At 44.9% G+C, this 13,496-nt stretch overlaps 1 protein-coding gene across 4 annotated transcripts; it reads left to right on the top strand.

Moving 5' to 3' along the window:
- Positions 1-84: 84 nt before the first annotated feature.
- LOC106610380 (uncharacterized) lies at positions 85-13,488 on the top strand. 4 transcript variants are annotated; one of them, XM_045722941.2, is made up of 5 exons: positions 85-566; positions 2,098-2,234; positions 2,627-2,836; positions 11,620-11,692; positions 11,796-13,488. In XM_045722941.2, the coding sequence occupies exons 1-5, from the start codon at positions 272-274 to the stop codon at positions 12,977-12,979; spliced, it is 1,899 nt and encodes a 632-aa protein (XP_045578897.2). In that variant the 5' UTR covers positions 85-271; the 3' UTR covers positions 12,980-13,488. The 4 variants fall into 4 exon arrangements, with proteins under 4 accessions (XP_045578897.2, XP_014065190.3, XP_045578898.2 ...); XM_014209715.3 differs by having other exon boundaries at positions 2,624-2,836; XM_045722942.2 differs by lacking the exon at positions 85-566 and adding an exon at positions 578-1,894 and having other exon boundaries at positions 2,624-2,836.
- The last annotated feature ends 8 nt before the right edge of the window (positions 13,489-13,496 follow it).

The following is a 13,496-nucleotide window of genomic DNA, read 5'->3' as shown; positions in this document are numbered from 1 at the left end:
ATTTCTTTCATAGGTACAAGATTGTCGTGCAGCACTCCTGTACAGTAGGTGGCAGTGTTAAACTTTAAATTCTATAGCCCAGCATATGATTACATTACTGTGACGAGGAAAAGAAAGCTAGCTACATTCAAAAGCTATCTATCTATCGATGTTTAGCTTCTGATATGATTGTATTTGTTTTACTAGATTGCTAGATAACTGTAGGGAATCATAATATAGAAAACACAAAAACTGTTTTCATATTGAAAAGGGACCAAAAGCGTCGGGGACAATGTCGGGTTCCGTGGTCGAGTTCCAGGCGCAGATAGCCTCAATCATGGAGGTGCTAGCCAACGCTGCTGTCGCCGAAATCTGCAAAGTTGTTGACGATGGCTATGCGGTTGTACACATGGAGATTTCCCAAAGCCAAAAGGAGAACGAATTTCTCCGGAGGAATATGAAATTGATGGAACTTCAAATTGCGAGGTTTCGGGCTGAGAGAAAGTTTTCAGAGGGGTCCGTCCACAACCGCTTCCATGGAATACGCCTGCTAAACAGACACAACAATCGAGAGACGGTAACGACAGGTTGGTGATGATGGTGAATTTGACAGTACACATAGGCTAAATTACATGGATCTTCAATTTGACCTCGTCCATCAATTGTGTTTTACAAAGTTCAAAGCAAGTATAATACGTCCATGATTTATGTAATGTCAGAACAGTTAGGGCCCAGCAGTATTGTTGACATTCCATATATGACGTATCATGCTGACTTTGTACTGTCAACACAGCTAGGATCCTTCTAGCTCTACATACACATTACAGACGTCATGAACGTATTATGCTTGCCTTGTTCTTTGTAAAAACACCATTGATGGATGAGGGCATATGGAAAGTGATAATTTATTAAGCTGTCATAAACTATATATATAAACGTATGTGGACACTCCTTCATATTATTGGATTCGGCACCGTTGCTGACAGGTCGAGCACACAGCCATGCAATCTCCATAGACACATATTGGTAGTAGAATGGCCCGTACTGAAGAGCTCGGTGACTTTCAATGTGGCACCTCCATAGGAATACCACCTTGGCAACAAGTCAGTTTGTCAAATTTCTGCACTGCTAGAGCTGCACTGGTCAACTGTAGTTGCTGTTATTGTGAAGTGGAAACGTGTAGGAGCAACAACTGCTCAGCCGCGAAGTGGTAGGCCACACAAGCTCAAAGAACGGGACTGCCGTGTGCTGAAGCGCATAGCGTGTAAAAAATTGTCTGTCCTCGGTTGCAACACTCACTGCTGAGTTCCAAACAGCTTCTGGACGATACATCAGCACAATAACTGTTCGTCGGGAGCTTCATGAAATGGGTTTACATGGCCCGAGCAGCCGCACACAAGCCTAAGATCACCATGCGCAATACCAAGCATCGGCTGGAATGGTGTTAAGCTCGCCGTCATTAGACTCTGAAGCAGAGGAAACGTGTTCTCTGGAGTGATGAAACGCGCTTCACCATCTGGCAGTCCGACGGACGAATCTGGGTTTGGCAGATGCCAGGAGAACGCTACCTGCCCCAATGCATAGTGCCAACTGTAAAGTTTGGTGGAGGAGGAATAATGGTCTGGGGCTGGTTTAGGCGAGGCCCCTTAGTTCCAGTGAAGGGAAATCTTAACACTACAGCATACAATTATGTTCTAGACAATTATGTGCTTCCAATTCTATGGCAAAAGTTTTGGGAAGGCCCTTTCCTGTTTCAGCATGAGATCGGTGTGGAAGAACTTGACTGGCCTGCACAGAGCCCTGACATCAACCCCATCGAACACCTTTAGGATGAATTGGAACGCCGACTGCGAGCCAGGCCTAATCGCCCACCTTCAGTTCCCGACTTCACGAATGCTCTTGTGGCTGAATGGAAGTAAGTCGCTGCAGCAATGTTCCAACATCTAGTGGAAAGCCTTCCCAGAAGAGTGGAGGCTGTTATAGCAGCAAAGGGGTACCAACTTTATATTAATGCACATGATTTTTAATGACAGTTTTGACGAGCAGGCGTCCACATTCTTTTGGCCATGTAGTGTAGTTATAATTAAAAAAAATGTTAACCTCCCTTATTATTTCCAGGACCTACTTGGCAAAGCAGAGCCAGACTTTCCAACAGGAGTTTTGGGAACAGCAGCATACCAAGAGACAGACAGCCCATAGACGTGGACCAAGAGGATGTCTCTACATCAAGGCATATGGATGCTACAAGTGATGAGGTAAGTTCCAATTTTAACAGCCTATTTCAGACTGTCACAGACGTATATCTGTTTTAGTCTCGCGCACCACACACTTCCTTCCGCCTGGGGATGAGGTTATGTCTGTATAGACGTGTGTGTATATACCAGCACATTATAACCAGAGATGTTTGCAGTGAGTAAAGTAATACTCTCTATACTTTCAATGCATTTTTGCACGAACGGTTTGTAAACGCTCACACAAAATACAAAAGGTGGAGTTTCTCTCCACTACACCACTGGTTATAACACAATAACAACAAGGCAACTACTATGAATTACACTAAATCCCATGTCATGCCCATATCTCCATTCAGTAGATAGTGTATGCTCTGTCTCACTCACTCATCTCTCCCACTTAACCCCATCAGCAGTCAGCAGAGACAGAGGAAGGGGAACCAGACCTGCTGATCATCAAGGTGGAGGGAGAAGCAGATGACCAGGACTCTAGGATCAGCCACCCTGCCAGAACAGTGGAGGGCAGCAGAAAGCCAACCACCCAACCGGCTGCAGCCACCACAGAGGACCCTGCCGTCCAGTCCAGTGGCCCCAAAGGCAACAACAGCATCCACACTGCTATGGAGGTCAGTGGATCTGACCTCATCTTCCTCCAGTCAGAAACAGGGAATGTGAAGCAGGGACCACAGCAGTTTACAGGACTTGAACCCAGAGCAGAGAGGCAGAGTCTGGACACAAAGTGTGACATGAACGGGGACCTCACTCTCCTAAGAGATTCTTTAAACCAGGTGTGGAGAGAGGTAGTAGCGACTGATGATGGTGCCTCTGCTGCTCACACTAAAGTAATGGACCTAGGGAGTGGCCCAGTGGTCCCAGAAACACAGACTAGCTCAGACATAGAAATGAGAAGTGTAGGGTTAGAAAGCCACAGGTTTTCCCCCAAGTCATTCCATTCCTCATCAGAACATGTGATAGTGATTGACTCTGTATCCAGTGAGCAGCAGGTAGATAGAGATTTTGAGTGGGGTCAGGTGGGTACAGCTGCTACACCACAGGACAATGGAACTGGAAATAAGCAGGAAGTGGGAGTGTTTAACAGAAACTCACCAATGATTCACACCGAATCGATGAGAGACATCACGCTATTGGTTTCACCCGGCTTCCGGCGCTCAGAGATAAATACAGGCATGCATCTTGGCACAGGAAATGCAGGTGAGGCCAACAAAGATAGTTGGTGTTCATTGGCAAGCCTCCATAGACACTCTGAATACCAGGAATAAGAGTTCAACAACCAACTCTTACCTCACTTCCTGTTGGCCATTTTAGACCAAGCACCACAATTTCCTCTCATTTGAGTAATTTCACCACACACGGTAGACTATGCACCGTAGAACAACCGTACAGTTGCCCAAACTGCCATAAGCAGTTTGTCCATGAGAGTGACTTGCGGCAGCACACTTTTTTCCACACCAGGAGGAGGGGGTTCGCCTGCACCTTGTGTGAGAAGAGCTTTGTGTGCGCCATTCAGCTACAAATGCACCACAACTTCCACACAGGGGAGAAGCCCTTCATTTGTGCACAGTGCGGCCGCAGGTTCTCCCACTCCAGCAATCTGAAAAGACATCAGAAGCTTCATTATTGAGAAGTGACACAGAATCAAGAGATTCCAATTGAGAAAAGATGTTATAGCAATATCATGAGTTCAAACTACAGGTAGACCGATTAATCGGCATGGCCGATTATTTGGGGCCGATTTCATGTTTTCATAACAATCGGTAATCGGCATTTTCGGACAACGATTGCAGTGCATTCCACGAGGAAACTGCGTGGTAGGCTGATCACCTGTTACGCGAGTGCAGCAAGGAGCTAAGGTAAGTTGCTAGCTAGCATTAAACTTAACTTATAAAAAACAATCAATCTTAACATAATCACTAGTTAACTACACATGGTTGATGATATTACTAGGTTAACTAGCTTGTCCTGCGTTGCATTTAATCAATGCCGTGCCTGTTAATTTATCATCAAATTACAGCCAACTTCGCCAAACGGGGGATGATTTAACAAAAGCGCATTCGCGAAAAAAGCACAATTGTTGCACGAATGTACCTAACCATAAACATCAATGCCTTTCTTAAAATCAATACACACAATGTTTTTTTAAACCTGCATATTTAGTTCAAATAAATGTATGTTAGCAGGCAATATTAACTAGGGAAATTGTCAGGGTATATGCAACAGTTTGGGCCACCTGGCTTGTCGCAAACTAATCTGCCAGAATTGTATATAATTATGACATAACATTGAAGCTTATGTAACAGCAATATTTAGACTTAGGGTTGCCACCCATTCAATAAAATACAGAAGGGTTCCGTATTTCACTGAAAGAATAAACGTTTTGTTTTCGAAATGATAGTTTCCGGATTTGACCATATTAATGACCAAAGACTCGTATTTCTGTGTTTATTATATTATAATTAAGTCTATGATTTGATATTTGATAGAGCAGTCTGACTGAGCGGTGGTAGGCAGCAGCAGGCTCGTAAGCATTCATTCAAACTTTACTGCGTTTGCCAGCAGCTCTTAGCAATGTTTGATTCACAGCGCTGTTTATGACTTCAAGCCTATCAACTCCTGAGATTAGGGTGGCAATAGTAAAGTGCCTATTAGAATATCCAGTAGTCAAAGGTATATGAAATACAAATGGTATAGAGAGAAATAGTCGACACGTCATAATTCCTGTATATATTCCACGTCATAATATATATATATATATATATATATATATATACTGCTCAAAAAAATAAAGGGAACACTTAAACAACACAATGTAACTCCAAGTCAATCACACTTCTGTGAAATCAAACTGTCCACTTAGGAAGCAACACTGACTGACAATAAATTGCACATGCTGTTGTGCAAATGGAATAGACAACAGGTGGAAATTATAGGCAATTAGCAAGACACCCCCAATAAAGGAGTGGTTCTGCAGGTGGGGACCACAGACCACTTCTCAGTTCCTATGCTTCCTGGCGGATGTTTTGGTCACTTTTGAATGCTGGCGGTGCTTTCACTCTAGTGGTAGCATGAGACGGAGTCTACAACCCACACAAGTGGCTCAGGTAGTGCAGCTCATCCAGGATGGCATATCAATGCGAGCTGTGGCAAGAAGGTTTGCTGTGTCTGTCAGCGTAGTGTCCAGAGCATGGAGGCGCTACCAGGAGACAGGCCAGTACATCAGGAGACGTGGAGGAGGCCGTAGGAGGGCAACAACCCAGCAGCAGGACCGTTACCTCCGCCTTTGTGCAAGGAGGAGCAGGAGAAGCACTCTTCACAGATGAAAGCAGGTTCACACTGAGCACATGTGACAGACGTGACAGAGTCTGGAGACGCCGTGGAGAACGTTCTGCTGCCTGCAACATCCTCCAGCATGACCGGTTTGGCGGTGGGTCAGTCATGGTGTGGGGTGGCATTTCTTTGGGGGGGCCGCACAGCCCTGCATGTGCTCGCCAGAGGTAGCCTGACTGCCATTAGGTACCGAGATGAGATCCTCAGACCCCTTGTGAGACCATATGCTGGTGCGGTTGGCCCTGGGTTCCTCCTAATGCAAGACAATGCTAGACCTCATGTGGCTGGAGTGTGTCAGCAGTTCCTGCAAGAGGAAGGCATTGATGCTATGGACTGGCCCGCCCGTTCCCCAGACCTGAATCCAATTGAGCACATCTGGGACATCATGTCTCGCTCCATCCACCAACGCCACGTTGCACCACAGACTGTCCAGGAGTTGGCGGATGCTTTAGTCCAGGTCTGGGAGGAGATCCCTCAGGAGACCATCCGCCACCTCATCAGGAGCATGCCCAGGCGTTGTAGGGAGGTCATACAGGCACGTGGAGGCCACACACACTACTGAGCCTCATTTTGACTTGTTTTAAGGACATTACATCAAAGTTGGATCAGCCTGTAGTGTGGTTTTCCACTTTAATTTTGTGTGTGACTCCAAATCCAGACCTCCATGGGTTGATAAATTGGATTTCCATTGATTATTTTTGTGTGATTTTGTTGTCAGCACATTCAACTACGTAAAGAAAAAAGTATTTAATACGATTATTTCTTTCATTCAGATCTAGGATGTGTTGTTTCAGTGTTCCCTTTATTTTTTTGAGCAGTATTTATATATATGTGTAATAATGACAATTACAACAATACTGAATGAACACTTTTATTTTAACTTAATATAATACATAAATAAAATTCGCGATATATAAATATATATATAAATCGTCCGATTAATCGGTATCGGCTTTTTTTGGTCCTCCAATAATCGGCATCGCCGTTGAAAAATCGCTAGTTTGTTTGAACATTGTCATATGTTTGCCTTAGTCTCATGCATGTTGCATTTTTTTTAAACATTTGTTACATTTTAGTAATTTAGCAGACGCTCTTATCTAGAGGTCGACCGATTATGATTTTTCAACGCCGATACCAATTATTGGAGGACCAAAAAAAAAACGATACCGATTAATCGGCCGATTTGTTATTATTTTTTATGACAATTACAACAATACTGAATGAACACTTATTTTAACTTATTATAATGCATCAATAAAATCAATTTAGCCTCAAATAAATAATGAAACATGTTCAATTTGGTTTAAATAATGCAAAACAAAGTGTTGGAGAAGAAAGTAAAAGTGCAATATGTGCCATGTAAGAAAGCTAATGTTTAAGTGCCTTGCTCAGAACATGGGAGCATTTGAAAGCTAGTGGTTCCTTTTAACATGAGTCTTCAATATTTCCAGGTAAGAAGTTTTAGGTTGTAGTTATTATAGGACTATTTCTCTCTATACCATTTGTATTTCATATACCTTTGACTATTGGATGTTCTTATAAGCACTTTAGTATTGCCAATGTAACAGTATAGCTTCCGTCCCTCTCCTCGCTCCTACCTTGGCTCGAACCAGGAACACATCGACAACAGCCACCCTCGAAGCAGCGTTATCCATGCAGAGGAAGGGAAACAACTACTCCAAGTCTCAGAGCGAGTGACGTTTGAAACGCTATTAGCGTGCACCCGGCTAACTAGCTAGCCATTTCACATCGGTTACACCAGCCTAATCTTGGGAGTTGATAGGCTTGAAGAGGTGGAACGTTCCAACAGGAATCTGTTCCAAAAAAACGTAAAGTAAAAGGTTGCCAACCAACAACGCATACAAAGTAGCAACGCATACAAACCTAGCTAACTAGCTGCCGAATAGGCATCAACTCACCACGTAGCTTATTCTTAATGTTTGTCCATAGGCAAACAGACATGTGGCTCAGTTGGTAGAGCATGGTGTGTGCAACGCCAGGGTTGTGGGTTCGATTCCCACGGGGGGCCAGTACAACAAAAAAAAGTCGCTCTGGATAAGAGCGTCTGCTAAATGACTTAAATGTAAAAATGTAAAAAAATGTGAGGACAGACATTTTTCGGAATAAATGTGATGAGTGAAAAACGCTATGAAATAGACCACTCCCTACCCGGTATCTTATTCTGCCGCTGTTGATGATTAGTTATTTGAGAAGGAGACAAGTCAAGACGCTGGACCGGGTGATTCAGTTTATAGTAAGGCAGTTTATTATGAGACAAAGATATTTGGCAAAGCGTGCACGGACTCCTTCGTTTAGCTCATAGGGAACTAGCAGAAGAGAGCCCCGAAACATAGTGTACATCCAATTTATACAATGAAATAACAGTGTGTTGACGTTGAGTCCAGTAGGTCCGCTCTCCTGACTGGTCGATGAGTGGAGGGACGGTCCACTCTCCAGGTGGTGTCGACTTCCCATTGGCCCTTGGCAGTGTCCTTTGTCCTCGGAGTCCAACACACCTAAGTGTGTGTGTGTGTGTGTGTATTTCTGGTAATTCGTGTCTGGGTGCTTGCGATATTCATGGAATGTTGTTCTTTACACCAGTGGTCAGTTCGTGTGGCTAGGGCTTAAGTCAGCCATCTGTCTCTGGGTGTGGTCGTGATTGGTATCAGTTGGTCGCTCAATATGTCTCTGGAATTTTGTTGTGTGCTGTTGTGAAACATGTTGTGCAAATGCCCTCCTTATATATCATTAGGTAAAACGTTAGATTATCTTTATTACACCGCTATACAACTTTGTATGCGTTGTTTTTTGGAAACCTTGTTATTTATGAAGTTTTTGGAATAGATTCCTGTTGGAACGTTCCACAAATTATACCCACCCAGGTTGAAGTCATAAACAGCATAATGCTTGAAGCACAGCGAAGGGCTGTTTGAATGAATGCTTATGAGCCTGCTGCTGCCTACCACCGCTCAGTCAGACTGCTCTATCAAATCATAGACTTAATTATAATATAATAAACACACAGAAATACGAGCCTTAGGTCATTAATATGGTCGTATCTGGAAACTATCATCTCGAAAACAAACGTTTTTTTCTTTCAGTGACATAATGAACCGTTCCGTATTTTATCTAACGGGTGCCTTAGACCGCTGTGTCACTCGGGAGGCCTCTCATGGTGCTTCTTGACCGTAAATTTATTAGGTACACCCATCTAGTACTGGGTCGGACCCCCTTGTAGCCACGAAGGGATGCACCTGGTCAGCAAAAATGTTCAGATACGCTGTGGTGTTCAAACGCTGCTCAATTGGTATATTCCTGTGCCAGGAAAACATTACATCACCGCCACCAGCCTGTACCGTTGACACCAGGCAGGATGGGGCCATGGACTCATGCTTCTTGTGCAAAATCCTGACTCAGCCATCAGCATGACGCAACAGGAACCAGGATTTGTCGGATCAGGCAATGTTTTTTCGCTCCTCTATTGTCCAGTGTTGGTGATCGCGTGTCCACTGGAGCCGCTTCTTCTTGTTTTTAGTTGATAGGAGTGGAACCTGGTGTGGTCGTCTGCTGCAATAGCCCATCCGTTACAAGGACCTCTGAGATGTGCGTTCTGAGATGCTGTTCTGCACACCACTGTTGTACTACGGCGTTATGTCTGTTTGTGCCCGCCTGTTAGCTTGCATTATTCTAGCCATTCTCCTTCGACCTCTCTCATCAACAAGTTGTTTTCGTCCACTGGACTGCCGCTGACCGGATGTTTTGTTTGTCGCACCATTCACGGTAAATCCTAGAGACACGGTTGTGCGTGAAAATCCCAGGAGGCCGGACGTTTCTGAGATACTCGAGATACTGACAATCATACCATGCTCAAAGTCTCTTAGGTCGCTTGTTTTACCCATTCTAACGTTCAATCGAACAGTAACTGAATGCTTTGATGCCTGTCTGCCTGCTTTATACAGCAAACCAGGGCCACCAGACTCACTGTCTGTAGGAGTGAACCATTTTCGTGAAGGGGGTGGCGTACCTAATAAACTCACATTGACCCTAAAATATATATTCTCACATTGACCCTAAAATATACACTGCTCAAAAAAATAAAGGGAACACTTAAACAACACAATGTAACTCCAAGTCAATCACACTTCTGTGAAATCCAACTGTCCACTTAGGAAGCAACACTGATTGACAATAAATTTCACATGCTGTTGTGCAAATGGAATAGACAACAGGTGGAAATTATAGACAATAAACAAGACACCCCCAATAAAGGAGTGGTTCAGCAGGTGGTGACCACAGACCACTTCTCAGTTCCTATGCTTCCCTGCTGATGTTTTGGTCACTTTTGAATGCTGGCGGTGCTTTCACTCTAGTGGTAGCATGAGACGGCGTCTACAACCCACACAAGTGGCTCAGGTAGTGCAGCTCATTCAGGATGGCACATCAATGCGAGCTGTGGCAAGAAGGTTTGCTGTGTCTGTCAGCGTAGTGTCCAGAGCATGGAGGCGCTACCAGGAGACAGGCCAGTACATCAGGAGACGTGGAGGAGGCCGTAGGAGGGCAACAACCCAGCAGCAGGACCGCTACCTCCGCCTTTGTGCAAGGAGGAGCAGGAGGAGCACTGCCAGAGCCCTGCAAAATGACCTCCAGCAGGCCACAAATGTGCATGTGTCTGCTCAAACGGTCAGAAACAGACTCCATGAGGGTAGTATGAGGGCCCGACGTCCACAGGTGGGGGTTGTGCTTACAGCCCAACACCGTGCAGGACGTTTGGCATTTGCCAGAGAACACCAAGATTGGCAAATTCGCTACAGGCGCCCTGTGCTCTTCACAGATGAAAGCAGGTTCACACTGAGCACGTGACAGACGTGACAGAGTCTGGAGATGCCGTGGAGAACGTTCTTCTGCCTGCAACATCCTCCAGCATGACCGATTTGGCGGTGGGTCAGTCATGGTGTGGGGTGGCATTTCTTTGGGGGGCCGCACAGCCCTCCATGTGCTCGCCAGAGGTAGCCTGACTGCCATTAGGTACCGAGATGAGATCCTCAGACCCCTTGTGAGACCATATGCTGGTGCAGTTGGCCCTGGGTTCCTCCTAATGCAAGACAATGCTAGACCTCATGTGGCTGGAGTGTGTCAGCAGTTCCTGCAAGAGGAAGGCATTGATGCTATGGACTGGCCCGCCCGTTCCCCAGACCTGAATCCAATTGAGCACATCTGGGACATCATGTCTCGCTCCATCCACCAACGCCACGTTGCACCACAGACTGTCCAGGAGTTGGCGGATGCTTTAGTCCAGGTCTGGGAGGAGATCCCTCAGGAGACCATCCGCCACCTCATCAGGAGCATGCCCAGGCGTTGTAGGGAGGTCATACAGGCACGTGGAGGCCACACACACTACTGAGCCTCATTTTGACTTGTTTTAAGGACATTACATCAAAGTTGGATCAGCCTGTAGTGTGGTTTTCCACTTTAATTTTGAGTGTGACTCCAAATCCAGACCTCCATGGGTTGATAAATTGGATTTCCATTGATTATTTTTGTGTGATTTTGTTGTCAGCACATTCAACTATGTAAAGAAAAAAGTATTTAATAAGATTATTTCTTTCATTCAGATCTAGGATGTGTTGTTTAAGTGTTCCCTTAATTTCTTTGAGCAGTGTATATTCTCACATTGACCCTAAAATATATATTCTCACATTGACCCTAAAATATATATTCTCACATTGACCCTAAAATATATATTCTCACATTGACCCTAAATATATATTCTCAAATAGTATTCTCACATTTCTTGCGAATGAAATCAGTCAGTTCGCAGGAAATTATGTTTTCCTTTCAAAAGTACAGGTAATTATTGCAGTCCAATTTTAGTTTCAAATGTTTTGAGTACAGAGAAGCTTCAGATTTTCTGTGTCCATGAGTTGAGTCAGTAAAGGAACAACTTAATTCAAGCCTTTTGATCAATATTATAGCATAGTAATATCTGAGTTATAATAGACCTGTATTTGTTTGAGAGCTTTGTTGAGCTCATGCCTGTCAACTTAATTCCTCCTCCTATTTTCAGGCCAAATCTACTGTGGAAGGGGAGAGAGACCTCCAGCCATGGAAGAAAGAAGAGGGTCTGAGGGAGATGCCAGGTAATGATGAATATATTGCTGTAATGAAAAATGACATACTGATTGACAGCCTCATTGTTTTATTTGACTGCATATGACCATCATGCTTTTGTTGTCTCTTCAGGCACTGATAGTGGCCACAGAATGACAGACCCAAACACACAGACCTCTCTAGACACTGACCAAGCAGAGCTCACTGAGCAGCTCAGAACCAAACACAGCATATTGACTGTCAACAGATCAGACACTGTTTTCAAGTCAGACCCAGGGCCTGAGAGCCAGAGCCAGGGGTTCCAACTCACAGGTCCAGGACCTGTTGCTAAACAGCAGCGCAGCCTAAACCCAGAGAGAACAACCGATCTGCCTGTAAACTCCCGTAAGCGAAGAGTCAGTGATGCAGCAAATGATCGGCCATCTTGTTCTAGTTATGCTGCCAAGACGGTCTCAGGAAGCCTCTCGCCTCTCACAAAGGTGAACCCTATTCCCTCACTTTCTCAGAAGGTGAGGGGTGAACACGAGAATTCCCAGGGTGGTTCAGAGGTCAAGTCTGAGGTCATAGTTATTGACCCCCTCCATGTTGACGAGGGGGAAGATGGGGATGGCACGCCCTCGTCATGGAGACAAGGTGACATCATGGAACACAGGCATCATCAAGGAGGACATAGTGAAGCAGATGCCATGCTTCTTGGAGGACATTCGAGTAACACTTATCATCATCATCCTCACCCAGGTGTCCAGCCAGCAGCGAGACAGAACTCACCTGACAATCACTTCTACACCATTGGCATGGACGCTGCTTTTGACAACCGCCTCGGCACCTTTCAGAACCCCGCAACCACCGCCACTGCTCCATTGGCCGAGGGAACCGGGGAGCTGCAGTACCCCACCTGGGTGGATTTCTCTGGGAGCGCCCCCGACACCCACCTGGGCGACATGACTGGGACTCATCAGGACAGAGCGGAGAGGGCGAAGTCCTACAGGTGCACCTTCTGTGGGAGGGAGTACCCTCACCTGTGCCAGCTCAAGATGCACCAGAGGGTCCACACGGGGGAGAAACCGTACGAGTGTGCCCTGTGTGGGAAGCAGTTCAGCCAGCTGTGCGGCCTGAAGCGGCACCAGAGAGTACACACAGGGGAGAAACCTTTCAGATGTGCTCAATGCGGGAAACAGTTCTCTCATTCCAGCAACCTGAAAGTGCATCAGAGTGTCCATACAGGGGAGAAACGGTTCCATTGCGCCCAGTGTGGAAAAAACTTCTCCTTTCTGAGCAATCTGATAAGACACCAGGCAGTTCACGCAAGGAAATGATAGGTAGTATTGATTTGTTGTGTTGATTTAGGATTGTGTTTTCTGAATTGATTGGAAATTGAATGAGGTCTGTGATTGCTCTGGCTAAATGCAGCAACTCTGAAATTTTCGACTTGTTAGTTATACACGTGTTCAACCAGTTAGCAAGTTGGAGATTTCAGTTTCCCAGTTCCGACTAGCACGTACAAACGCGGCGTGAAAGGTTGTTACCTGTTCTTTGTATTCTTACTTTGCATTCTATTTTTTCTCCTCTATTATTTTGTATTCTGGAGCAATTTGTAAAAAAAAATAATGACTCAATGTTTGCTGCAGATTGTTATATTGGTTCAACATACAGTATCATGTCTATAAGGTTAAACTTTTTATTATACAAATTCCTACAGTAATTGTGTAGTGTTGAAAATAAACAGGCCAAAATAAGATTGTCACAAGGAACATGCTTGTGTTAAAGTTTAAACGTTTTTTGTGATGTTTTGAGAAATAAACCAACTCATGGGAAATGTGAAGAACGTATTTT

This window comes from Salmo salar, chromosome 08, assembly GCF_965601325.2.
Source record: "Salmo salar chromosome 08, fSalSal1, whole genome shotgun sequence".
Taxonomy (NCBI): Eukaryota; Metazoa; Chordata; class Actinopteri; order Salmoniformes; family Salmonidae; genus Salmo; species Salmo salar.
The sequence above is the reverse complement of the archived record's forward strand: the minus strand, read 5'-3'. Positions and strand labels throughout refer to the sequence as shown.